General features: G+C 41.0%; 1 protein-coding gene across 2 annotated transcripts in view; it reads right to left on the bottom strand.

Annotated features, from left to right (window-relative positions):
* Nucleotides 1-6,985: 6,985 nt before the first annotated feature.
* The window catches only part of Ophn1 (oligophrenin 1), a 327,366-nt gene continuing 306,935 nt past the window's right edge, over nucleotides 6,986-27,416 (bottom strand). For both annotated transcript variants that reach the window (XM_085684928.2, XM_085684927.2), the window contains 4 exons: nucleotides 18,016-18,181; nucleotides 16,931-16,981; nucleotides 12,258-12,299; nucleotides 6,986-11,065 (listed from right to left, as the gene is read on the bottom strand). In XM_085684928.2, the coding sequence (XP_085541054.1) occupies nucleotides 12,266-12,299; nucleotides 16,931-16,981; nucleotides 18,016-18,181 (251 nt within the window). In that variant the 3' untranslated portion in view covers nucleotides 6,986-11,065; nucleotides 12,258-12,265. The remainder of the gene's footprint in view (nucleotides 11,066-12,257; nucleotides 12,300-16,930; nucleotides 16,982-18,015; nucleotides 18,182-27,416) is intronic.

Raw genomic sequence — 27,416 nt, 5'->3', positions numbered from 1 at the left:
TTTCCTTCCTTCACTTGTTCTTGTCAGGAGTTTTGTCACAAATGAGAACAGTGAGCTTGTGAATCAGTCTATATGACCATTTAGGTTCAGCTCGACGGTTCCATAAATCTGCAAGGGAAGCGGGCATCTCAGATTAAGCCCAGTGGCCCATCCATTAGTGAAAGGTGATGGTGACAGATTTATGGTTAGAGGGTTCTTTCAGTAGTACATTCAGTGAAATAAATGAGACTTCTTGGTTTAGGACAATGTCATCCTTTCTTTCAAATGTATCTCTTGCTGACCCTGTCTCCCCAATGACTGGGTAAACAGAGAACCATATAGTTCATTCTACTAAAGGTCTATTTTTAGAAATGTCAGGCCCTTAAGTTCCCCTGGTAGAAATCTCGCCCTTCAGCAGGCATGAATGCAGCCATCCACATTCCCAGCCCCTGTGGACTCAGTACTGGACACGTTAGATGGATTTTTGAGAATGGTCCTAGATACCAAAGCATAGTTTGAAAGCAAACTTCAAGAAAATGAAGATTAGAGACGTTGAATGCTTCCCATTGATTTATCACTGTACCTCAGGCACATCTTATCATTCCTGTTACAAGTGAAGAAACTAAGGCTGGAGAGCTGAGGTGATTTCCAGGGTGTGACAGAATTCTCTCTCTCCACTCCCTCTACTTTTCTATATTCCTCCTCCCTCCCCAGCTATCTCTCTTCTCCCTTCTCTTTCAGGCTCCTTTCTTGTCCCACCCCCTCTGGAAAAAAAATTTCTTACTGGTTCTAGTGTGGAGAACTTGGACTAATACACAAAATGAAAGGAAAGGTGTGATTTGGGGTAGGTGGTATTAGAGACAACTGGAATCAGATAGTAGCGCTGCCAGGCAATGTTTGTGTGATTTGAACTAAGCTCTGCAACCTTGCAAAGATTCAGTTTCCTTACATATGACACTATATTTTCCAGGAATTTTGTGAGCCTTAGACAAGAAGCTTGAAATGAAAATACCTAGGAGAGGGCTTTTTCCTGTTCCATTTTCTCTAACATTTTCTAATACAATATTATCTAATAAAATATTCCTAATATTTTCTCTCAGCTGACAATTAGCATCTTAAATTTATCAGGGAATTGAAAATGTTAACAACTTTCTAATTTGAATTAGAAATTCAAAGTTCTTTTCTTATTAATTAGGCTTCAGAACTCTTTACTGAGTCACATAGGAAAAGAATCTTCTACGTCTTCCATGCTCTCCTGGACACTGTGAGGACCTGTGAGTACCATTGTGTTAGTCACATTTAGGGCTGCCTCTTGGATTTCTGAGAGCTATACATGTGCATTAACATCTTGAGAAGAAAGCATCTTCTTCCAAACACAAGGTCAAAGGTGCCCTGTACATCTCCCATCCTCAACTTATTTCAGGCACTGACCACACCTTTAATTTACTCCCATGGTCCAACATCATCAGCATAGCATGCACAAATAACAGTTTCTTTCCTAATCATAAGTCCCACACATAGCTTGGGATATACTGGTAATTCTGATCATGCCGAGAGAATAGCGTAGGAGATAAACATTAGGGCATGTCTGTGAGAGAGTTTCTAGGTCGCACTGAGGTAGGAAGACCTACCATAAATGTGGATAGATAGCATCATCTCTTGGACTAGAATCCTGGACCAATTAAAAAAGAGAAAACTTAGCAACAGCACCATAACTCCTGATTCCCAGACACAGGCACAATGTGCTTAACTGCCTGAAGCATCTGCTGCTGTGACTTTCCTACCACGGCGGATTGAACCCCTAAACCGTGAGACAAAATGACCCTTCCTTGAGTCACTTTTCTCAAGATATTTTATCACAACAGGAGTTTTCAGCATTGGAAACCTTTTTGTAGCCTCTGGAGTCCTGTAAGCTTTTATTTCGACTTTGGTTTTCAGTATTTACTTACTGTGACTTTGAGCAAGTAATGATTTTTCTGAATTTAATCTCTTTATGTGTAATATGGGACAAAAATAAGGTGGCAAGATGCTCAAATAAAACTTTCTCTCCCTTCTTCCCTCCCTCCTCCCCCCTCATGTGTGCATGTATTTTCTTTCACCAAATTACTTTTCTAACTCTAACCCCATACCACCGGGAAGTTCCAAGGATTCAGGTTTCTCCTACTCCATGCTTGGTACCTAATGATATTTGTTTCCCTTCTTTGATTACAGAGTAGCCTACCTCCTAGCAGTTTGTTTCAATCAAGTCTCTGAATTCTAATATAACAAATCAAAAGCTGTTTTATTTCCACCCCTTGTCACCACATCACAATGGGACTGGCATAGCTTTTTGGTTTGTCTGTGCTTCTTTCCTGGAGCTCTTACAATCTATTCAAATTATATTTAGACTCATTCCCTAAAGCATTTTGTGATGCCATCTTCACGTCAGGAAAGATAATGTGATATAACCTGGACAGCCAAAGAGTCTAAGGTTAATTTCCAATTGTGGATGAAATGACCCAGTAGTACACTATTTCTCATCTCTTTTCTCCTCTCCAGAACACAACTACCCCCTTGCTGAGGGCCTGGTCGTGAATACCACACCACAACTCTTAGAGAGAGCAGGAGTGCAAAATGTAGAAGAAGAAAGCAATGGGATGTGGGGAACAGACTTACATCACAAGACATCAGGTGGATGGCCAGGAGGTTGAAGACACCAGGAGCTGAGCTATAAAAAAAAAAAAACCAGCCCTAGTCAAATATAAGAATCTTTAAAGTCTCACTATTGACAAATGCACAGGGCCAATTAGGTGAGCCTAAGATATGAGCAGAAAACCTCCGCATGGTAGAAATGCACAAACAAACAGACCCAGCTATGGGCATATAGACACAGCTTGGTAGGAGTCAGTACAGCTAGTTATGGGCTCAGAGAGATGAAATTTTTCATTTGATGCAGGTTCACATTGAAGAATCCAAAGATTAAGTAGTGGTCACCATTTAGAAACGTCTCCTTGTGTGGTATAGCTCAATGCTCTGATCTAGGGAAGATGAAGAGGAGTCTCCATTCCTGGAAAGCTACTGAGACATGACCGCCACTGATAATGGTGATAATGACTAATACTGACAAATATGTGGCTGACAACATATATTTGAGTGAGAAGGACTTGCTGCAGCGGCAGCTATTAGGCATACAGTCTATCTCGGGGCCGTTAGTCTTAATCATAGAAATCCAGGGAAACATGAGTACCGAAGATAAAGGTTATGCTCTATGGGGTATGCGTGTGTGTGTGCATGCGTGTGTGAATATCACTTACATTGTTTCTAATGGTGGGAATATAAAAGCCAGAGTCTGACTGGCAATGTCCAGAAAAGAAGTCAAGAGAGTAATAGATGGACTCAGTATAACACTGAGTTCACCTAGATCTCAGGTCTAGGCTTGGAAGAGAACTGTTAACTTACAGGATAACAGTAAGTGTAAGGAAGAGCCGGCAGACAATCAGGACTGAGGTCCGACCAATTTCACATCATGATGTGTCTGGGATTAACAGGAGAATGGCACTTTCCAGTACTTTGGGTAGTAGTAGTTGGGGAAGAAGAAACCAGAGGAATAAATGTAGGATTGGCAATACTAGTGGAAGAGGTAGGCACGGAGAAAAGGCCACTGTGTAGCTTCAATGTCAGAGCTAGAAAAACTTCATTTCAGCTTTACATTCAGGTAACATCTTGGCAGGTATTCTAAGGGCCTGCGCAGTCAGACTTTATATAGAGAGTTCAGAGAAATTAACAGAAATTAAGTGTAAGTGCTTTGGATACGTAATATCCTCCAATGGCCCACATGTTAAAGGCTGTGTCCCCATTATGACACTGTGCAGGAAATGGTGGCTGCTTTATAAGTAGGGACTAATGGGAAGTCACCATGCCATTGAGGGTGTACTTTTGATGAGTAGATTATGACTTGAGCCTCTTCCTATTCTATCCTAGTTTGCTGCATGACTGAATTTAGTGATTCAACTCTCTGCCATGTGTTTACCCCTCAGGTTGTTTCACCCAAAGCAAAGGTCCAAACGACCGTGAACTGACAACTTGAAAACTGAGACAAAACAGTTGATTATCTCTGGTGTTTGTCACAGTGACAGACAGCGCACAGGAAGAGGCCATACTCAATGAGAAGCCTTCAAGTGCAAATACTGCTCAAGAACACATATATCCCTGATGGTCCATCGTGACTTTATCCGTCACAGGACAAGCACCTCTGAGCCTCTGAACAAAAAGATTGCACCCCACTCTGCCATATAAAACCTTGCAAGTCTCTGTACTTAGGAGAATTCTTCAAAAATCTCATCTGCATTTGTTCCCATTTATCCATAATTATCCATTATCCAAATGGAAGGGCACCGGGAACAAACTTAGAGAACTCTTACAATCAAACTTGCCTCTATCTCCCCACTATTAGAATTTTCCATGTTGATTACTGACAATTCTCTCAGTAGGTAGGAAGAAGAACGGTCTGGATTTGAATCCTGAATTCACTAAATCCTGAGTGTGGGAACTTGGGTAAATGATGTAGCGTTCTGTGCCTCAGTTTTCTCCTTTATAAAATGGTATAGTGCCGAGGGAACCTCACAGGAATGCTATTAAGGCAAGTCAAAGAACTTAAAAACACATTTTCATTAAGTAAACAAGTGTCTGCCATTACAATCAAGTGATATGGCAATGGAAGTGCAATTACCATCACAGACCTTTAGGAAACTAAAAGGCAGAGATTAGGGAGGTAGCTATTTCATACTTTTTGCAAGCATCTATTATGTCCCCTAAAACAATTCCATACCCCAAACTGTGATTCATTACAAAATATTAAGATGTAATTAAGACTGATGTGGTTATTAAAATATGGAGAAAATTCTGATTTTAGTAGATCCAGTCATTGTTATGGGATGAACCCTAAACAGAAGAGGCAAAAAAAAAGCAAAAAAAAAAATTCAAGAAGAATTCAGGCAGTTGGCTTAAAAAAGGAGAGCGTTTTTGTTTTGTTACATTTTTGTCTTATTGAATTTTTTATTTTATGGTTTTTTTTGATAAATAGAGCATGCAATTGGGTGGGCAGGAAGACAGGGAGGATCTGGGAAATATCTAGGAAAGAGAAAGAATATGATCAAAGCATATTGTATGTCAAAAATTTTTAAGTAAAAAGGCTAAAAATAATTAAAGACTTCAGTCTTACAGAAGAAACTAAATTATGCTAACAACCTTGACTGAACTCAAAAGAGAACTGTGTATCTCAGATGAGAACCACTCAGAGAATTCAACTATTTTATAGGGAAACTTCTGACCAACAGGAACAGTGAGGTGACAATAAATGAAGTGCTAAATTTTTGATAAAAAAAATACTGGATGTATCTTTGTGCATGTTTTTACCTGTATGCATGTATGTATGTGCACAACATGTTTGCCGGTACCCTCAGACTAGAAGAGGAAGTCAAATCCCCTGGAACTGGACAGTTGGGAACCACCATGTGAGTGCTGAGAGCTGGACCCAGGTTCCCTGGAAGAGCAACAAGTGCTTGTACCCTGAGTCATCTCTCCAGCCCTAAACTTGTGATCAGTCATTAGAACAGCCATAAAGACTAACACAGTGCTGCTGTATTTCAAGTTGCCCAAATCTGTCAAATTGAGAAATACTTTGTCCCTTGAAGCAGCTGATGTGAGGACAAAATAACAGAAAGAACCTAAGACTGTTCTGCAAAATTTTAAGTCACAAACCTCTTCTATACTCCAACAGGAAAAATAATCAATCTGGTTTGAACCAGGAGAGCTAGTTAAAGGCTAGGTTTACAACCCAAAACCCAAGGGCTTAGAGCTCATGACATTTCTCAGGAGAAAAACTAAGGATCTGCAGGCCTGCCTCTTCTCCCAGAGAGAAACAGCACGGCGTAGGAGGATTTGAAAGACCGAAGGCCCACTCTGCCTCCTACGCTATGATACCCCTCTGAGCAGCAACAAAGTGGGAAACTCATTCCTGCTCTGAGGTGAGAGGGGTTGTGTGGGACTCAAAAGCAAGGCTTGTGGATGTATGATAAAAACAAAACACCCAGATGACAATGCAGCACACCTCCTCTGCGTGGGTGGCTTGCTGTTGGGAGCAGGTGTCTAGACTGTGGCAAACAGATCACCTAAGGAAAGTCCTGTATGCTGGGACTATAACGAGTGGGTATAGTTCCTATGCTTGGGTACAGCCTTAGGCAAGTCCTTTGAGACTTGAGTTTGTTTCTCCACCTGTAAGAAGTTACCTTGAAGCTAGTGGTTCTCAAATACTGGGCATTAGATTCACCTGGAGGGGTAAGCAGTAGATGATGTTTCTAAGTTTCTTCTCCCACTGCCAAAGCATCTGCCAAAGACCTGAGGCAAGGAATCTTGTTTTTACTAAGTCATGCAAAGCCTTAGCCACAATACGAGTTGATTCATCCAGTAGGTGGCCTGAAAGCAGTTGAATCTCGGAACTCTGCAGTCTTTGTTATACTTGAATTTGAAAATTAACTAATTTGCAGTCAATTAACGAGCTGTGCTCCTCCTGGTCTTTGCAAATTCTATTAACGCTGCTTTGTTATTAAAATTTCCTCCCAGTATTGCCTTTCTTCTGTGAAATGCTAAACCGGCTGAAGAGCCGCAGAGCTGCCCACTGTCTTTACATCACGACCTGAGTCTAAAAGTTGCAAAGACCCCTCTGAGAAAAGGCAGACGATGTGAATGGCGTGCTTGGCTTCTCAGAGAGGAAGTAGCAAAGCTGAGTCTCGACCACAGAGCTCCTGAAAAGTTCCTTCCAACTGCCACATGTTGTCTGTCTACTGCTTCCCTTGCACAGTCTGACAGCCGAGTAACTTTCAGTCTGCGTATTCCCTAGACTCGGCCTGCTATTCTTGGACACAGAGGAACTTCATTCACTTGTCAACACAATCACAGGCCACGTGCAAACCAATGAAAGAAGCAGAGCGGCATGGACTCTCAACAGATTACAGCAGACTCAGCCAAGTGTTTCTCAAAATTTTAATGTGCATAGAAATCTCTTGTGGGGTCTTGTTAAAATACAGATTCATATTCCAGATGTCTCAGGTAGATCCTAGCAATCTGCATTTCTAACGAGACGCCAAAATTGATATTTTCATTAATCCTATTTCAAAACATCTCCAGTTATATTTGGGATTCATTTTCTTTTGAAGATTTATTTATTTATGAATTTTCTGCATATGGGTATTTTGTCTGTGTGTACTTCTGCAAACTATAAGGGGGCATTGGATCCCGTGATTATACTCATAGATGGTTGTGAGCTGTCATATGAGTGCTGGGAACTGAATTCAGGACCCCAGGAAGAACAACCAGTACTCTTAACTGCTGAGCCATCTCTCTAGCCCAGACGTTTGTTTTCACTACTAATTTGGGGCACTGTGGTAAATAGAAAGCCATTTGCAGTTTCCAATCTTGGATTTTTATCAATTTCTAGAGTCTTTTTATGGATAAGTCATTTTCACCTCCCTGGGCCTCAAGTTTCCTTACCTACAAGACAGACTTGCTAGCTATCACTTATTGATGCTATGCAGCCCGAGAGAATGGCAAAGCTGAATAGATTAAGACTCTTGGGTTCAAAAACATTTTGTTCTGAGTTCTCTTTGAATTTTTTGCAAGACAGCGTAAGTGGTAGATGGTGGGTGCACCATCATTCCTGACATGCTGAAAGATTATTTCCATCACGAGACTGCAGATGGAGGGCATTTATTCAAGAGAGAAATCTGCACTTAATTGAAAATACAGGAATGGGCTCAAGGATCTCATTCTTTTCTCTGATTTCACACCATAGTTCATATAGGCAATTTCATATGAAAATGAAGGCTTTTCTTCATTGACAATTTCTTGTCAAGTTATCTTGCTTCACTCTGTATTTTCCGTTGCTGTTGTCGCTAAAGCGTTTGTAGGTAGGCGTCTAATGTGTCAAGGTCAACTGTCTGCCCCTTCATTAACAACAGCTTCACTGGTCTATGTTCTTTCAAAAGCAATTATTTCATGAGTTGCCGAACTACTTCCTTTACTTTTTGTAGTTCTTACAGAATAAAGTAATGTCTTGAAAAGGGGAAGATGCTTCCCTATTGTAGCCCATTACTTCCAAAGCACTCTTACATGACACTATTTTGTTTCTTATATTGAATGTTTAGTTTTGTCCTGTGTTGGCTGGATACTTCTTAATACCGCTCTTTCAACTTGAAATATAAAAATTCAATGAAATTTCTTTTTATTAAATGACCCCCTGATTTTTGCTTTCACCACGGAAAACCTTTGTAGCGAGGTGACCCCAGGGCATCAAATTCCACAAAGGCACAGAGAACTTCCGTTCTCTCAAAGTGCATGCATGGATATCACCAGTCTTCTTGATGAAACTGTACACGTGACAGGTAGGGATGTATTGGGAAAACACAGCCACACCTGGAAGGACCCTTTCTCTCCAGACAGTGACTAAGGTGACTAATTCACAGCTACTGATCGCAACAAATTCTTCACTTCACAAGGTGAGGTTCGATGATCTCTTAAAACATAATACCAATCGGATCAACTCAGAGTGAAAAGAAAACCCAAGTAGGGATTATCTTTCAGCCTATGGTCTACTCCCTTATGAGGCGGCCTTGCACTGCTCCCCTCCCTCACTGCTTTCCTTTTCATATTGGTTAGGCATATGGGAGTCAGGAGTCAACTCACCTCCAGCAATGTGTCCTCCGTTTAAATACCTACCTCTGAATGACATGGGGAAAATTGCAGAGGGTGCAAATTCTGAGAGGTCTGGATGGAAATCACACTTCTAGTAGACATCATGTCTGTGTACTAGAGCCGGCAACAACACAACTGGGTACCATCTTAGTCTGTACAAGAAGCTGAGTACTTGCATGATTGTTATTAGGATGATGTATAAGGTATTTGAAGTATCTGGTACTCAGTGGGTGCTTAATAAGTGTTAGCGCTTCTGTTGTCACTATCAGCTCACGACTTAACAGTTCTCTTGCCTACTTGCTAGGGTTGTTGCTAATTTCCCATAGTTACCCACGCGCATATGGCCTCTTCTGATCCCCTCTTCGGAGTGAGCATCTATGTAGCAAGCAGAGACCACGCCAATCTCACTTCACGACAGCAAGCTTCACCACAGCAATTTTGCTCTTTAAAGCAGATTGTCAAAGGGAGAAACTTTGTTTCATTCTCCAAAGGGAGTTGATGCAGAAGTAGAACGACCCCAGCAACTGCTCCCTGACCTCCAAAGCTGGTGACCCCTCCTTTCTCAGCTGAGTTTTCATTCATGTCCCACATAACACAGCAATCACAGTGCAAAGTTTCTAGAGACTACTTCTATTGGGTTTGCAATGTCTTTCTCTGCTTCTCAATAGTATTCTAAGACTTTTAGTGTTTACCACAGCATTTTGCCTGAGGAAAACTAGATTCAAACTGTCTTCCTAATCCTCCATGGATCCTGGCTCACTCCAGTGACCATGTTCTCCACATACAGTGGCCTTTCCCTCATTAACAGAGAGATTGCTGCTCTAAGATCAGAACTCAGTAAGAGCCCCGCAAGCCTCAGAGGCCGGGGCTCGGGCATCTGCACAGAAACAGAAGCACCAACACCCTAAAAACCAGGGCTCAAAAATGTCTATTCCTCAGATTTCCTACTCCCTGCGCCGCTTTCGCTTTAGTGCACTTTCAATGACTCCAGCAGTGCTGAAAGGACCAGCGGCTTATAGCTTGAATTTTCCACTTGCTGGCAAATATGAGAGGCTCAAGAAAGAGAATAAAAGTCAATACCTCCCAAAAGAACCATTAAAGCCACCACCTACAAGGCCCCCTCCTAGATAAATGTGGTGTACTAAAAGGAACCTTATGTAGGAGCTCAGACACCTGGGATCTTGTCCTCTTGTGGTCGCTAACTTGCTCGTCATGTAAACTAAGCTGCTGTTAAATGCGTTTGAAAGTTCCTTCTAATCCAACCCTTTATGGGCTGTAAAGAGTCTTTTATCTCAAGGGCTCTGGTTCTTAACCTTTATTGGGTTGCAGTCCCATTTGAAATCCAGTAGAATGTTATGAACCATCTGCTCAGAAAAGGCATACAAATTCCCTCGTGGAATTGTATATGTCATCTTGGGGGCATCGTGGAGTTCCAGATTCCACAGGCACTTGGCTAAGATTTGGTTTTGTTTGCTTATAAGATTTGCTTGTTTGCTTTTTTTTTTCAAGAAATAAAAGAGCATGTAAGCTAGAGGCAAATAAGAAGCAACAGCAATAATTCCTCGGACTCAAGTCAATCTTAACAATTTTTCCTAACATTTGACCCTCCCAGCTTTGTTTTGTTTTGTTTTTTACAAAGACATTTTCTGTTTTGTTTTATTTGTTGATTGCTGGAAAGGAAGCTATTGGGTGAAAGTAGGAAAAAGGAAAATCCAGACAGCCTAGGCTTTGACATGCAAAACATGCTTAGCACTGCGAAGGGCTCTATGTGGGATCATCCATGCGGACTGGCCCCACTGGATATCATTAACATGTCATGGTACCAGGGTGCCAATCTGGTACTAGTTCGTGTCCATATCCTCAGAAAGAGACACGACACAATTCTCCAATATTCAACTAATGTCCCTAGTCCCTTCCAAATAAGGTAAACAATGGCCCCAACTCCAGAGGCCTTTAGATCAGGGTGAGGCCCCCAAGATCAGTCTTTAACCCTGAATCATTCAGAGTCCAGTGACCTTTGAGGAAACAACAAGTTCAGAGAAGAGTGGAAAGCTGGGCTCCCCTCTTCAGTACAGGTCAGTGGGGATTTTCACTTCGGTAGAGCTTGGAGCTTAAGAGAATTCAGGCATCCAGTGTCCTTGGAGCTGCTCACAACAGACATTCTGGGGAGATGAAGACAGAATACAAAGGAGAAACAAACACATGTCGAAGACGTGTGCTCCTTATTTTATAGCTTCCCAGACACTGAAGGTTCCAGGCCAGAAATGAGCTGCTCTTCAGCACCAAATAGCTCACATGGGTTTGAAGTAGACCCTTCCCCAACCTGGAAAGGGTCCCTCGAGGCCAAGTCCTTTCAAACCTAAAATGAAAAGAAAAAAAAATAGGCAGTTAGGTAAGCCTGGGTGAATATTTAACAGGTGTTAAAAAGTAGGGGGGGGTCTCTCTAGTTTCTTACCCTGTAACTGGTACCTAGTCTGGTACTTTAGACCCCAAGCAACAGGTCAAGGCTGCTATAAATAGGACTAGAGACTGTCTTTGACCCCACCTCCAATCCCCTAAAACAATCTACCAACAGGGGAAGCAAAATCCTGATACTAAAACTTCTGAGCCTGCCGCCCTGTTCTCCTTCCTTGCATCTTAGTCATTGCTTTTATGCTCCATTCGGTATCTCCAAACTTCCTTTGCCCAGGCCTTCATTCTTAAGGCTGATAAGGCATAGCTTATCTATCTCTAGGCCATGGAGGACTGGCAGTGACAGGAAAACATAGAAGGCTAAGGAGCACATGGCAAGCCAAACTCCAGATACTTGGACCTCATTAACGTTCACATTGGTTCATGTCATGCCAGAGATCTGATAACCAAGCAATCAAAAAGTCCTACGCAGAGAAAGACATTTTCCTGACCCCCAAGCCTCCTGTGACCTTAGCAAGTCACTTATCCCCTCTGAACTTCAGTTCCTTTGTTTGTTGAGTTGGAACACATAGTATCCTCCTTCTTTCTGGCATGTGATGTGGATCAAATGAGATCATGGATATGAAAGTTCTGCACACTCAAATGAACATAAAGGACTAAAGAGGATGGTTCAGGTGGGAAGACCTGAAGTAGTTACTTGGTTTCAAGGAATGAAGTCCCACTATAGACACATTGACATTTGTCGAAATATCAAAAAGGAAGTCACTGGCGTCCTTATAGACTCAAACCATGGCGGAGGCAGACAGTTCCATCATCTCATTTTACAAACAGAAATTGGGACTTGGAAAAGGAAACATGTTTGGCCAAAATATCCAGCCTGGGATTTCTGATGAATTCGGCTGAAAAGCAATCTTACAGTAATATAGTGGAGGGGGAATGGTGGGGAAAGAAAACTTCAAATCATATGAAACCTCACAAATGAAGTAAGGTTAAGGGATATGTAATTGTTGGGTGGCAAACTGAGACATGGAGTAAGTTCCCACCCACTGGACTTGTGTGGTATTCTAGTTTCCAAAGTCTTAGAAGTCATGAAAAGGGCTTATTTGAACACTTTCTAATGAAGGGTAGAAACAACATACCTGTGGCCTCAGCTCTCATCTCCAGGAAGTTTTCCTTGAGAGCTGTGGGCAAAAGAAAGAGAGTTCCTTGACGTTAGGACTGAAAGGGCTAATGGTAAAAAAGCCACTTTGTTAGGGGGAAATTATTCTGCTCAGATGTTTCACTGCATTTAGTTCCATTCTTCTAGGTTGGGAAGGTTTAGAGAACCCACTATTCTAGACACAAAGCCACCTTTCAGGAGCTAAAACAATCTTTGGAGTAGTAGATGATGGGAAACCAGACACAGCAGAGAAGCTGACCCAAGACCACAGTTCACATCCCATGATTATCACTGCTGGTTAGAACAAGAAGGCAGGGGACAGTACCATGTAAAACATAAGTCCTCCTTGGGCTTACAAAAACCACACCAGCTCTGGTCAGCCTGCTGATCAGCCCTAAATTCACCTTCCATACTCAGCTGAGAACTGGGAGGAAGAGACAACCATAGAAAATAAATCTCCCTACAATATGGCCAGAGCATCCCACATAACAGCTGGTTCCCATAGCTATATCTACAGCCTTCTACTTTTCTCTCGTCCCTGCCTCTCCCCTCCCCACTTCAATCCTCCCCCAAGGTCCCCATGCTCCCAATTTCCTCAGGAGATCTTGTCTTTTTCTACTTTCTACTTACCATGTAGATTATATCTATGGAAGTCTCTCTTAGTGTCTGTATTGTTGTCTAAGTTCTCTGGGATTGTGGTTTGTAGGCTGGCTTTCTTTGCTTTAAACATAAAAATCACCTATGAGTGAGTACATGTGATAATTGTCTTTCTGGGTCTGGGTTACCTCACTCAAAATAATGTTTTCAAGCTCCATCCATTTTCCTGAAAAATTCAAGCTGTCATTATTTTTTTCTGCTGTGTTGTACTCCATTGTGTAAATGTACCACATTTTCCTCATCTATTCTTCAGTCAAGGGGCATTTAGACTGTTTCTAGGTTTTGGCTATGACAAAAAAAGCTGCTATGAACATAGCTGAGCACATGTCCTTGTCGCATGATTGAGCAATGTTTGGATATATACCCAAAAGTGGTATTATTGGGTCTTGAGGAAGGTTGTTTCCTAACTTTCTGAGAAATCGCCACACTGACATCAAAAGGGGTTGTACCAGCTTGCATTCCCACCAGCAATGCAGGAGTGTTCCCTGTACCCCGCAACCTCTCCATCATAAGTTGTCATCAGTGTTTTTGATCTTGGCCATTCTTACAGGTGTAAGATGGAATCTCAGAGTTGTTTTGATTTGCATTTCTCTGATGACTAGGGATGTTGAACATTTCCTTAAGTGTCTTTCAGTCATTTTAGATTCCTCTGTTGAGAGTTCTCTGTTTTCTCTCGTCTCTTGAAACTACTTATAACTAGTTGCATAAATTATCTTATGCCTATTCATGGTTTTAATTACCACCAAATATTGGGAATCTTCTTCCAAAGTGTCACTACTCATATTACAGTATATATGTGATGCCCCACACTATAATTCTATAAAACATTGGTTGTCCCTAGCATTTCTCTTACTAAATCTGTACAGGCCCCACCCTGACAATTAGTTTAGGTTGCAGTTACTCACTGGGTATCTCTACCTGGATGTCTGGACCTGAGCACAGCAAATGTCTCACAAAACCTGTTTCTTTATGATGAATTGTTGTGCCATCTACCAAACTGCCCAAGTTAGACTTATCTCTCTCAGCACTTCCACAGTGCCTCCCATTGAAAAGTCAGCAGGGTCTGCTTGAACCGAGCGCACATCTGTCCCTGTATTCCATTCCCTCAGCAACACCTTAGGTCAGGCCTTCCATCAACTCCTGCCAGCAAGATTTGTTTCCTAATTGGTCTCCCCGCTTCCCATCTTCACCACCAGACTGATCATTTTACAACTCAGCCAGCTCAGAATGTGCACAACCACTTAAATATCTTCCATGGCCTGCCCCCAGTAGACTACAATACGAAGAGCAAACACCTTAATATGTCATACAAGACCTTTGCAGTCTGGCTCTAATCCATTTTCCTGGTGTTCTGTTGAGCTAAGCTTTCTTCGCCCCCCCCCCCAACACACACACACACACATTATAGACAAAGTGGAACACTAATCACTTCTGAAGCTGCATTGCCCTATGGAATAGTCTCTTCCCTTTTCTTCCTGACAAACCTCTAATAATATTTCTTTTGAGTTTTTTTTTCTTTTTAGCTGTTGAAGAGGGCAAGAGAATGAGGAACAGATGCTATCAAAATGGCAGGCTACAGTCAAGTGTGCAAAGGAAAAACTAAACGCGGCAAGGCAAGATGATTGAAGAGGTATGCGACAATGACCATACGAGGGATTAGCCACATGACTGGTAATGTCTTGCTCAGTGGCCAGCCTGTGAATACACTACTGATAGTGGTGGACTTGAGGTGGGAAGAATATTTTTTCCTAAGCAGCTTCTGAGTAAAAAAAAACCTACAGCTAGCCAAGATGGCATATTGAAGGCAGGTATGTTTTAGTCTTACTTACATTCCTTCCAAGGTGATTCTTAGGACACAGAACAGGATTAAGGCTAGGTTTGAGAAGCCCAGATAAAGAGTGGATAGAATAGCATAGGCTGAAGTACCTGCTTTGGCCAAGGCCTTCCGGCATTGTGGTTGGTCTAATTCTGCCCTGAGCACTGGCTAACAAATCCTAGCCCCTTGGTAATGTCTTTTCATGCCCTCAACATCAGTTTGGCAATAGTTTTCCTACTGAAAGGTAGCCTTCACTAGGAATTCTACTAGACTTTGTTCATACCTCTTAAATATTCCCTTCTTAATGTCTTGACAGCCTGTCCTAAGATACAGATCAATCCCCAAATTTTGCTGTGCATTTATATTTGATCAAGCCCCAGCTCATGTATTAACTCTTCCAAAAGCTTTCTCTTTAACATGCCTGATCCTTTTTTGTTCATTCCAGTTTATTTCCTTCAATTTCTCTGGTGTTTATTTCTCAAAGGATTTCTTTATCCGAGGGAGGGAGAAAGGATGCCCGGAAGTAGTGTCACTCACAGGAAGCAACTCTATTAAGAATCTCTCTTTCCCCCTCTGCCCTGTCCCACTCCATGGAACTCAAGGCTTCAAGCATGATTTGCAAATACTTTAGCACTGAGCTATAATCCCCAGTTCCAAATCAAAAACCTCTTCATCTTCCATCCTCTGGTAAAAGAAATCAGGGATATAACCTCACTTTCATCTGATCTGGTAAAAATAAATGATAAATTATTGTCTACAGAATTTGGCAGATCCCAGAGCTGCCTGTGGTGATTTGCCATGTGGAATCACATCCTGGTGAACTAGATTCATGGAACAAACTCACAGCAAACACCCTGAAGACTAAGCAACCATTCCTCCGGATGCTTTTGTGCAAATGCTCCCAAATGCCCAGGGCTTGAACAGTTTGTACCAGTATTTGGAAAAAATTTAAAAACAAATAGAAGGAAGGATGAACAGAAGGAAAAGAAGGAGAGAGGAAATAGGGGATGGGGATGAGAAAAGGAGGAAATAATGGATTCTCATGTCCCAGTCAAAAGATCAATTTTAGTGAGTGTAGAGTAGAAGCCAGGAATCTGGGATTATTTTTTTTTAACAAATTTTCAAGAGGTTTAGATGGATGGTCAGTTTGATAATCATTTAGTCAACTATTTACTTTTGAAATGGGAGCCACACTTACTCTGAACCCATAGACAATAGAATGCCATATTTTATAAGCCTTTGTCAGCTGACCTTATACACTATGATGTCTAAGTAAGTAAAATAATAGCAACAAAAAGATCTTCATTGATGTAAGGTTTCTTTTTTTTCAACATAGCTTGGGATGTGTGCTGGCTAGTTCTATGTCAATTTGACACAAAATATAGTTATCTGAGAGGAGAGAGCCTCAAATGAGAAAATGCCTACATAAGATCAGGCTTTTGGCAAGTTTGTGGAACATTTTTCTTATTAGTGATTGATTGGGAGGTGCCAGCCATTGTGGGTAGTCCTGGGTTCTATAAGAAAGCAGGCTGAGCAAGTCACATGGAGCAAGACAGTAAGCAGCACCCCTTCATGGCCTCTGTATCAGTTCCTGTCTCCAGGCTCCTGCCCTGCTTGAGTTCCTGTCCTGACTTCCTTCAGTGATAGAGTATGATGTGGAAGTGTAAACTCTTCCTTCCCCAAGTCCTTCCTTGCTTTAGTCGTGGTGTTTCATCACAGCCACAGTAACCCTAACTAGGCCAAGACGTGTGTACATACAACAGCGTACATGCACATGTATGTCTGTGAAGGAGAACGAGAAACAGAAGAAAGAAATAGAAAAAAATGAGTAAGAAAAGGGACAACAGAGACACAGGTTAAGAAAAGCAAGAAGGATGGCATAAAGAGAACACAGAGAGGGAAGCCCAAAAAGTGACAGAAAAGCTGAGAATGGCAGAGACACATGTAAGAACAAGCAAGAGAAAAAGACATGACACAGATAAGAAATAGAAGCCAATCTGCAATGATTGCAGGAGAAAGGTGGGAGAGGAAAGGGAGGGAGGGAGAGAGATGAGGGGGAGAGAACAAGAACTATAGAGAAACAGAAAAGGAGGAGGAAAGAGCAAAACCTGATGAGCTGCATTTGATGCACCCATTCAATACTGCCATTTGCCCTCTCTTCCATCCCCTGTGTCTCCTACCTTCCAGTTTTCCGGGATGCTGTTTCAAAGAATCTGGTCCTGGATGCCACCCTGCAAATAGAAGCCAAGCAAGTCTGATGAGCTGCAGTGGAATACATGTGAGAACCAAAGACCAACGGAAAGGGCATGACACTCCGTACCAGATAGGTCACCAATACCAGGCCCTACCCTGGCTCGCAAAAAGTCCAGAATTAGGGCAAAACTCGAATATCAGAATGAGAAATGATTCTGAAGCCCCAAGGCTTCAAGGCAACAAAATGAGGTCCTTTACTACATATTGATCCAGAATGGCAAAGTCTGTGACCCACTCAGACCTGTCTTTGGAAAAATAAATGAAAACAATCTTTGGTTTCAAAGTGTGGTTGAGGGCGCTTTGTGAATACACATTGCTAATTAGTGGAAGTTGTGGAGGTTTTGATCTTTCCCTAAGTTTTACAATTACGGAAAATAAAAGACACAAGAAAAAGAAGGGTCTGGAGGTTAGGTGCTAATGGTCCAGGAGGAGGGTCTGAGGAGGGCATGAGGAGAGGCCAGTCAGGCTAGCTGTGGCAAGCACAGCTGGTTTCTTGGCTCTACTTTATCCCAGGCTCCCCAACCAGAGGGCCTACTGAGTATCAGCTCAGCTCTTGTCCTGTGAGAGGATCTTTAGAGGATCTGAGTCATTTTGGAAATTTTTTTTTTAAATGTACGCTTTCTTGCAAGAAAGAAAGAAAGAAAAAAGCCCCAAGCACAAGTACAATGACAAAAAAATACAGGCTCATTAAATTACTTGAAAAAACAGTAGCAATAACACAAAATAAGGAGAAGATTTTTAGAGCAAAAAACTGAAAGTAATTTTTCTTCCTCCACAGGCATCAGGGCAGCTAAGAACAAATGGTTCTTTATATAAGACTTTGAAAAAGTCTTCACATGTAGTAAAATAGCCCAACTTTGGACACTGAATGGACTATTCCACACAGGGATGACACTGGATAGTCCCCTGGATTATGAAGAGAATGATGTTCCAGAATTATGATGGGGACCCTGAAGGCACTTCTAGTGGTCGGCACAGGCCTTAGGTCAAGTTGAGGGAAAAAATTACTTACACAGATGATGGGATTTCCCCTGCATTGCCAGCCACAGTATCTGGCTTTGGTTCCGGCTTCTGTGAAACACTGGCCCGGCAAGGAGGGTCTGGGGGTCTCACTGGAGGACGGATGATTGTTTGCTTTTCTCCTGGGGGCCGAACTTTACTGAAACAGTCAGTATCTCCTAAAAGAGAAAGCAATAGCAAGGACATAAATAGTCGCCCAAATAGAACACTAAATGTCAGTAGATGACCTAGGGTTGGCTGGACCATCTTCTCTGGTTCCCATTTCTTCTTAGCTAACAACAACTCTATTTTTGTTTTAAAATCCTTCTGGCTGCTGCCCTTTAGAAAACTTATGTTCCAACCAATTTCATGTACCTTACATTTGTAATGAATTTCCTAATTCTACATTTCCTTGGCTTTACAATTCAGAGTAGCAACACATTCGTTTACAGAAATCAAAGTTATTAAGTTAGGAACTAGTGCCAGCCACATCGTAGGTGATTAATGCCATATAGTAGGTGATTGATGAGGAACTTAAATTTGATAAATTCATCCACTACCAAAATTCAGATCCTGAGACTTGAGAAATGACTCAGCAGTTGAACATATTTACTGTTCTTGCAAAGGACCCAAACTGCGTCCCTAGCACCTATGTCAGGAGGCTTACAAAACCTATATCTCCAGACCCAGCATTCTCTGCGGGACTCTGTGGGCAACTGCATCATGTACACATCTACATACATATGTACATATAATGGAAACTAAAATAAACCTCGAAAAATTCCAGGTCCTTTTCAATACTAAAGTACTCTTCTACCTCACCTTCCTACCTCCACATTTCTGGCTTACAGTTTAATTGGAAGAAATAAACAAATAGTTTTTATGAAATGGTACTGGCAGGATTATGGTAAAAACAGGTACTCACATACTGCTGGTGGCACAATAAACTGGACTTATTCTATCTAGATACCTATCAGGTATTTTGGAACAATCTAGATGTAACACAAAATTATGCATAGGCAATAATTCATACTTGTTTATCTAGTAATTCCACTTTGGAAAAAAAACTTACAAGAATTCATCCAAGATAAAAAATAAGAAAAAACAATTGGCACAAAACATTCTGATAGCAAAATATCAGACGCAACTACAAAAGCTAACCAAACAATTTACTCTTACAAGCAACTAGCTAACACATATTTCATATAAACTGACAAGAACTTGGACAAGGTCAAGAGAAAAATGTGTATTGAAATAAAGTAAAAATGAATTCATAAAGCTTGGCATGGTCACTCAAGTCCCAGTGCTGAGGACTCTAAAAAAACAGGATTGACATTAGTTCGAGGCCACCTTAGCCTACATAGTGAGTTCCAGGCAAGCCTAAGCTACAGAGGGAGACTCTGTCTCAACAAGAATGAAGGAAACAAAACCCCATCAAAAAGTACTTGTGTCTCAATGAAGATAATATTAATATAGTCATCTGTGTAATAATGCAAGTGCATTAGATCTTGATATTTGCTCAATCTTAGATCTTAATTTTCATTCTTTCAGCAAGATGTTTAAAGTAAAATTAAATTCCATCTACATAATACTGCTTGCTATAGGATTTACTAAAGTTTACACAGTTTTATTTTTCTTCAAGTCATTCTTGGTAACTATAAAATGCACAGGATAAAGTTCAAACTCCTCAACATAATTCAAGGCCTCTTTAAACTAGCTCCAAATCATTGTTACAGGAATAACCATTGGACATTACTTACCAAGTCTACTCTATCAAACTGGTCTCTTCACTATCCCATCAAAACAAGTCTTAATTTTAGGTTATATAGTTTGCTGATGTGAAATTTTCCTCTGTATGCTGTGAATACCACTGGTTAATAAAGGACTGCTTTGAACCTATAGCAGGGCAGAACTTAGATACACAGGGAAAACTAAACTAAATGCTGGGAGAAAGGAGGCAGAGTCAGAGAGGCGCCATGTAGCCCCACCGGAAACAGATGCCAGAACTTTAGCATGTAAGCCACAGCCACATGGCCATACACAGATTAATAAAAATGGGTTACATTAATATGTAAGAGTTAACCAATAAGAAGCTAGAGCTAATGGGCCAAGCAATGATTCAAATAATATAGTTTCTGTGTGGTTATTTTGGGTCTGAGCCACAGTATGCCACAGGAGAAAATACAGAGGTTCTAGAATTGTGAAGACCTGGATGTGTGGCTTTATTCTGCCATTTCTGCTGTGGGATAATGCTCTTGTACACTGTAAATATTTGTCATTCATATTGGTTTAATAAAACACTGATTGTCCAGTAGCCAGGCAGGAAGTATAGGCAGAGCAACCAGACTAAGAGAATTCTGGGAGGAGGAAAGGCAGAGCGTCAGTCACTGGCTAGACACAGAGGAATCAAGATAAGAATTTCTTGCTGAAAGCACATGGCTAACCACAGATAAGTATTACAGGTTAATTTAAGTTGTAAGAGCTAGACAGTAATAAGCCTGAACAGTAGACCAAACAGTTTATGATTAATATAAGCCTTTGTGTGTTTATTTGAGACTGAATGGCTGCGGGACTGGGTGGGACAGAAACTTACATTTATATACTTCTAAGCAGTGAGAACTTGGACAGTGATTTAATGACTCTGACTATAATTTTCTCACTTGGGAAATTGGTATATAACAATTTCATTTCATAAGGCAATTATAAGAAGTTAGATGATATACTAGCCAAAACAAGCATGAATAAGCATGATTTTTACTTCTTTCCTTCTATGGATTCCTAAGCTCGCTCACATCATAAGCACTAAATCCATTCCTTTAGAATGTGTACAAGTAGGAAAATATAACACTAAAGATGTTTGAAAAGGCTATATGGAGATCTATTATTTTATAGGATTCCTAAATATGTAAAATAATTTAATTGGAGTCACCATAAACAGGGAATAAAGCTTCTTCCAGAAGTCATAGGTTACCAAATAAAAAGCCTGCTGTCAGGTGTGAGATACCTCCCCTCAATTTGTTGATCAGAAGTGTCTTTGAGACCCCAGGACAACACAGTCCATCGCAATTGCTCTTGGTTGCCCACCAAAACTTGACGGTAAGACCCTTTTGCTGAAGATACCACATACTTTGGACACAGAACGTGGAGAAATAAAGTTAGTACTGATCAGGAAGCCTCCTCTCTCATGACTAGCTTTCATAATACCAGAAGGTTATATGTAGGCTGCTGGGGGGAAAGTTATCAGTGGTCATACTTAGTTGTAAATCCTATACACTAAAATAACAACTGGCCTGGAAAGATATGATCATGGTTGCAATAATGGCATGAATGTTACAGGAGTAACCAACTACATTCTGATTGAATTTAGGGTCTCCAGAGGAGGAAGCACATGCCTGGTACTAAGTATGGTCTCAAATCCATGGTTGAGGAGTTCACTGGGTCAAGGGGTAAAGCCTACCGCTATCAATAAATGGACATAGAATTAAACTGCCCTATAATCTATTTCTCTATATACATAGATTAATGTAGCTATCAGATATCATCAGAGCAGTCTATTTGTTCCATGGATAAAATTTAATATAGAAACACAACTAGTCAAAGTGCAGAGAATTGGTGTTCATGGTTTCACATTTCTTCTCAGGCTCAGGGATCATTGCAGAAGAAAGAATGGAAAGAGTTTAAGAGCAATGCAGTGTCTTCTGGACATTGCAAGATGGTTTGCACTCATAAGCCCACAGCTGTTGCGGTTATATGCATAAGACCTGCATAAGATCAAGCTAGTCAACATTCCAGGGTGGAGAGTGGAGGGGCATGTAAGCCCACACCTAGCTGAGGAGATGCTGACAGCTGTTAGCCACTATGGAAAGGAGAGTCAGTTTTCTTTGCACTATGGCTCTTGGTAGGGCAAACACATTCTAGTGGATGGTCCCCATACTCAGGAGTACGTGGATCATACAAATCAGACTCAGTAGGTTTTATAAAAATAAAGAAGAGGAAACAAATTTGAAAGGAGTGAGAGGAAAGAGGGATCTAGAAGGAGTTATGGGGAGGAGGCAGTAAATATTATAAAAAAATGATGTATTTGCCAGTATGAAATTTTCAAAAAATAAAAATTACCATAATATGTTTTATGAGAGCCAGTTCAAATCCTGAGCTACCTCAGGAGAAAAGGTAGGATTCTGATAGTGTAGTATATGTAGTATACTAGTAGAGGAATGAGTGAAACATTATTCCTGCTTACAGACAGAATTTCTATCTTCCCATCTATGCTCTAACTTATATTTATGGACATGCTATTATTCCCCATAGTTAGCATCAGGGTGATTTTCTACAGTTGCATTAGAAAAAGATTATCAAAGTAATAATAATTGCTTTTTTGCCTAACAAATTTATACTGGTTGAAACATTCTCCCAGATGATGTTCATAGTCATCTGAGAAGGAAAGAATAGAGACTTCATATCACTTCTATTTTACAGAGAAGGAAACTGAGGCTCAGAATGGTAAATCTATCTACCCATTACCAGATTTTAATAGAGTAATGATTGAAAATTCTTATTTTCTATTTTTATGTCCACTTCTTTCCCAGTGCCTGCTACGTTGTTATTAGTAGCAGTAACAGAAAATTGCAAATGATAATAATGATAACAGTTTAAAAATGTAAGTAAAACAATAGTTACTATTTTTTTTGTCTGATTTTGCAGTACAGGGATTAATACCAGGGTCTCACACAGTTCCAGTTCTGGCTACTTTTATTACCAAACACCAGTTCTGATCCAAGTATTGTTAACACTGCATTTAGTGCTTTTTTCAGTTTTCATAGTTAAGACTGGCCATCATTCTGCACCAATGTTATGCCTTTTCTAGTGTTGAGGAAAACACTCCAAAATGAAAAGGAACCTCAAAGTTTACCATTAACAGATCCATGTGCATGTGATTTCTACAACCTATGTAGTTCCAGTTACCAGAGGTGCAGTGGATTTCAATCCTGGCTGCACATGAGAACATGGGCAGACCTTTAAATATGCAGTACCCAGATCCATCCTCAGCGTTCCTAGTTTGACTAGGACAGGACTTGCACATGGGTATTTCAGTGTTCCCCTGGTACATGTGATGCTTGGCAGTGCGAGCCGTAAAGTTGTAAGCCGCTTTCTCATTGCAGGTCACACATGAGCAGAGATGGCAGTGATATTCCATTTCCACTAGTTACCGGACGAAGGAGTTTGATAGGAAAGACACTACACTTTCAGAGCCAGAAATATTTCTACCTGAAGCCATGCCTAGCCTAGGGCTCATTTCTCTTGAGGAACACAGCAGATACCATCCTCATAACAGCAACCTCACTCATTACCTTCATAGCCACATCCAAAATGGACATCTAACTAGGGCCTGAAAGTAAGCACCATTAGCTGTTTGTCTGATTAGGCCCTTTTATATGCGACTCCAGCTTGATGATTCATTACAAGTCACGCTTTGAAGTAGCAGCAAAGAGTTTTCTTGGCTGAAAGACCCCGGTGTTGTTCTTTCTTGCCTCTAATTTGTCTCAGTCACAGTTAAGCCACAATGTCAAACTGGCAAGGCACAGAAAGAAGTCATATAACTAGGAGTCAAGAAACCTGGTTTCTCATCTTAATACTAAAACTACCTTGTGTAAGTCAGCAGTTCATTTCTCTGCCAGTACAATATGAAGACTGGACTGTTTTGCAGATGAATCAGCAGATGGTATCAGTCTGTAAACCTTTGCCTTTCTTTGCTAACTTTTGTATGCTGCTTTGGGAATACTATGGAAGCCTCAATTTCTTTATCATTCTCTCCCTTCCTTTCTTCCACCTTCTTGTTATCTCTCAATAAATGGATTTCGATTTCATGGCCCCTTGTTGCCTACTGGTAATACCCAAAATGCCTAAGTTTGCATCCACTATGCCCTCTTCCACTGGGCTTCACCAGTCCTTTCTGATCTTGCTTTCCACCATTCTTCTTCACATATGCTACCGTCTAGACAAACATTATTATTTATTGTTCTGTGTGCATGTCTTGCAATGAATCATCTTTCCAAGATCTTCTTTATCCTATTCCCACATGCCCAAAATTGTGTCCACTTAAGTGCCATGTCTCTTAGGAAGCTTAAGATTCTCCAAGTTCCTTTCTCTAGCTCTTAAGGAACTGGTTGTCTTGTACTTTGAATTTTGTACTTTGGCTCTTTGCTTTCATGACTCTTTCTCCCCTATTAGAATGGGAGCAACTTGAGAGCAAGATCCAGGTGGGACTCATCTCTGTATCCCCAAGAGACCCAAGTAAATTGCTCTGCGTGTAACCGGCAGATATTCAACAAATATTTATTGAGTAAAGAAAAATGCAGTGCAGCCTTTTAGAAGGACAGCAAAGAGAGCTTTCCCTTTTTAGGCTTCCAACTGAGCTTCCTATGACACACAAGCCCAATAGCCTCAAGCTTCAAGGGTATTCTGAAACCTAAAGTAAGTATTCAATATACTGGGGATTTTGTGAGAGCATTTGTGCCCAACAAGGAATGAACACAAGTGATCTGATACAGTCTCCCTGGGGTCTTAAATCAGAACTGGGATGAGAAGTCATAGTCATGGGCTATAAGCAGTTACGTTAGAGGGCCAAGCATGGGGGCTCTAGGAAGTGAGGTATGGGTGAATACCCTGGAGTAGGACTGTCAGAGGATCCACGGACCAACTGAATCTAAACTGGAACTGGACTAAGAAGAGCTAAATGTCCTTTTTTGTCTCTTTTCTCCGCAATGCTTTTTTTCTTTCTGGGTGTTTATCAAGTGTATAGCCAGGCTGAAGACAAAAAAAAATGTAGTTTTGTTTTCTTCTGCCCATATTTTACATTTGAGATTCCACCAAGGCTCTAGAATACAGAAAAGCAGATGGCCCTGTCTTGTAATCTGCCACTTCTTGAGCCCCTACTAGATAACTAGGTGCATTATAGACAGACCACATCTACCTTCTCTCTCTCTCTCTCTCTCTCTCTCTCTCTCTCTCTCACACACACACACACACACACACACACACACACACACACACAAATCTTGCCTGTGGTAGAGGTGCTATCCCACACTACTCATAGTGGGGAAATATAAAGTAAAGCTGACCTAATTACAACAGCATGCTATCAAAGCCGAACAACTCCTTCCATTTACAGGGTAGTTGGAAAGGGACAGGTATACACATGCCACCCTTCCTTGTTATAGCAATCCAATGGGCACAATTATGAGCCTCTTATACAAATGAGAGGCTCAGACAGGTTATGATTTACCTGAAATCCTACAGCTAGGAGAGACAGGGCCAAATTTAAAACACATATCAAGGGAAGTAATGGAGGACAGGGTATTAACTACACAGTCTCTCTAGTCTATAGTATTCCACCAAATGGCAATCATTTTCATTTCTTTTGAATCTTGGTCCAAAACATGGGTTTCATTACAAACTTATTGCCCTCTCCAAAACATTTGGTTACTTCCTTTCCCATCCTCTGCCAAATGATGGTGAGCAAATATCTTAGCATGTGCAGGGTTATGGAGATGCAACAGTCATCATTTCTCAATTTTACGCAGCTTTCTAGCACCTCCCCTAATATCCACCTATACCCCACCTCGGGCGAAAGAACAGGGGGAAGATTGCTTTTTCTTCTCCCTCAGCCCTAGCCTTCTACAATGATCTCTTGCTTTCTGTGGCATTCCTCCATGCGCATCCTATAGCCTTCCTCTCCCCTTAGCCATTAATTATCCGTATGGAACACTCTGGAGTTAGACTCCAGGAGAGGCAGAGAATGAAAACCAAACAGTAGATTACTAAAGCAGAAGCATAATAAGTTCAAACAAGAAAATGTGGACAATGGCCAGCAACGCCCATTACTGCAGGAGCAAGTCTGTTCCTAATACTTTTAGAGCAGATACAAATGCCACTTACAGCATTAGTCACCCCAGTGAAGAATTGATGGTTGTGTGACTAAAAAAGGTCTTGCAAATATCCTTCCTCCAAGCCCAGGAGCATATTACCAGAGAGAGGAAAGAAACTAAGCAGGGCTGTTAAGCCCACATGCCCTAGGGCCCATGTGTGTGGCATGCTACCTACTTTAATATCTATACACAGGCAGAATGAAGGACTTCTTTTCCTGGCTCTTACTGCTCTCATGATCATCTAAGAACATAGCTCATACCGGACTGTGACTGACAGCCTATGGGCCATCCTCACTGTGAACAATGGGAAGGCAGAATCATGACTTTTCCTCTCGGTCTTTCCCTTTGCTTAGTGTGATGTCTGAATGAGTACATAGATAGAAGCAAAAACACACACCCTTCTGCCCTCTTCATTCTCCCAAAAATACTAAATCTTTTCGTAGAAATTACACACTTGCATTTTGTAAAGCCAGAACTGATAAGAGAAAGCAGCATTGAGTGACTACTACATGTTTTCTCTTACATGGAGAACCTAGATTTCAATAGATGTGGGGAGGTATCTACGTTGGAGGGCCACAAAAATAGGAACTGGGGAGAGTGGAGGAAGAGATCTTGATGGAGGTGGGAAATAGGGAGAGCAATGTAATATATATATATATATATATATATATATATATATATATATATAAAACAGGAAAGAGAGTAGAGGGGAAAACTAACTGGGGAAAGAAAAGTAACCAAGTAGGGGAGGCACAGGAAAGGACAGAGAAGGAGAGGAATAAATGGCAACACAGCATAACACATAGACATGAAGATGCTATGATGAACCATCCATTACTCTATATGCTAACCTAGAAAATTAATTTAAAAGACAACAAACTCAAATAAATGGTCAAAAGGAGACAGGCTAATTTGTATACCCCAAAGTAATGGTTGCTGGAAAAGAGGGAGGTGGCTAAGGCAGAAAAAAAAGACTTTGGGGTTAGAGAGATTATTATGGGTTGAAAAGAGCTTGCTGCTCTTGTGTAGGAATCATATGTGAACTCCAGCATTCACATGGTGACTCATACCTATCTGTAACTTCGGTGCTAGGGGATGTGACACTCACTTCTGGCTTTCATGGGCACAAGGTGCATGATACATACATACATGCAGGCAAATATTCACATGCTTAAAATAAGTCTTTAAAAACTGAATGTGTTATATACAAAGCATACCAAATATCTTGTTTCCAGCAACATCTCTGCATCTTATAGCCCAAGGGACGCTGGGCAATTTGCTTCATATCTGAGCCACTCTTTCTTTGAGATGGGTAGGGTAAAACCTACCTCACACACTTACCAACAATAAAATTATGCAACGAATAAGAGAAAGCATACAGGCCCATGTCTGGAATAGAAAAGGGTCCTGAATAAAATTCCATCAAGGAACAATAGTGAGGTTTGCAAAGTTACTCGATTGCCATGGAAGTGAGCCCTTTACCATGCAC

The sequence above is a fragment of the Myodes glareolus genome, chromosome X (genome assembly GCF_982192425.1).
Source record: "Myodes glareolus chromosome X, mMyoGla1.1, whole genome shotgun sequence".
NCBI classification, from domain to species: domain Eukaryota; kingdom Metazoa; phylum Chordata; class Mammalia; order Rodentia; family Cricetidae; genus Myodes; species Myodes glareolus.
The sequence above is the reverse complement of the archived record's forward strand: the minus strand, read 5'-3'. Positions and strand labels throughout refer to the sequence as shown.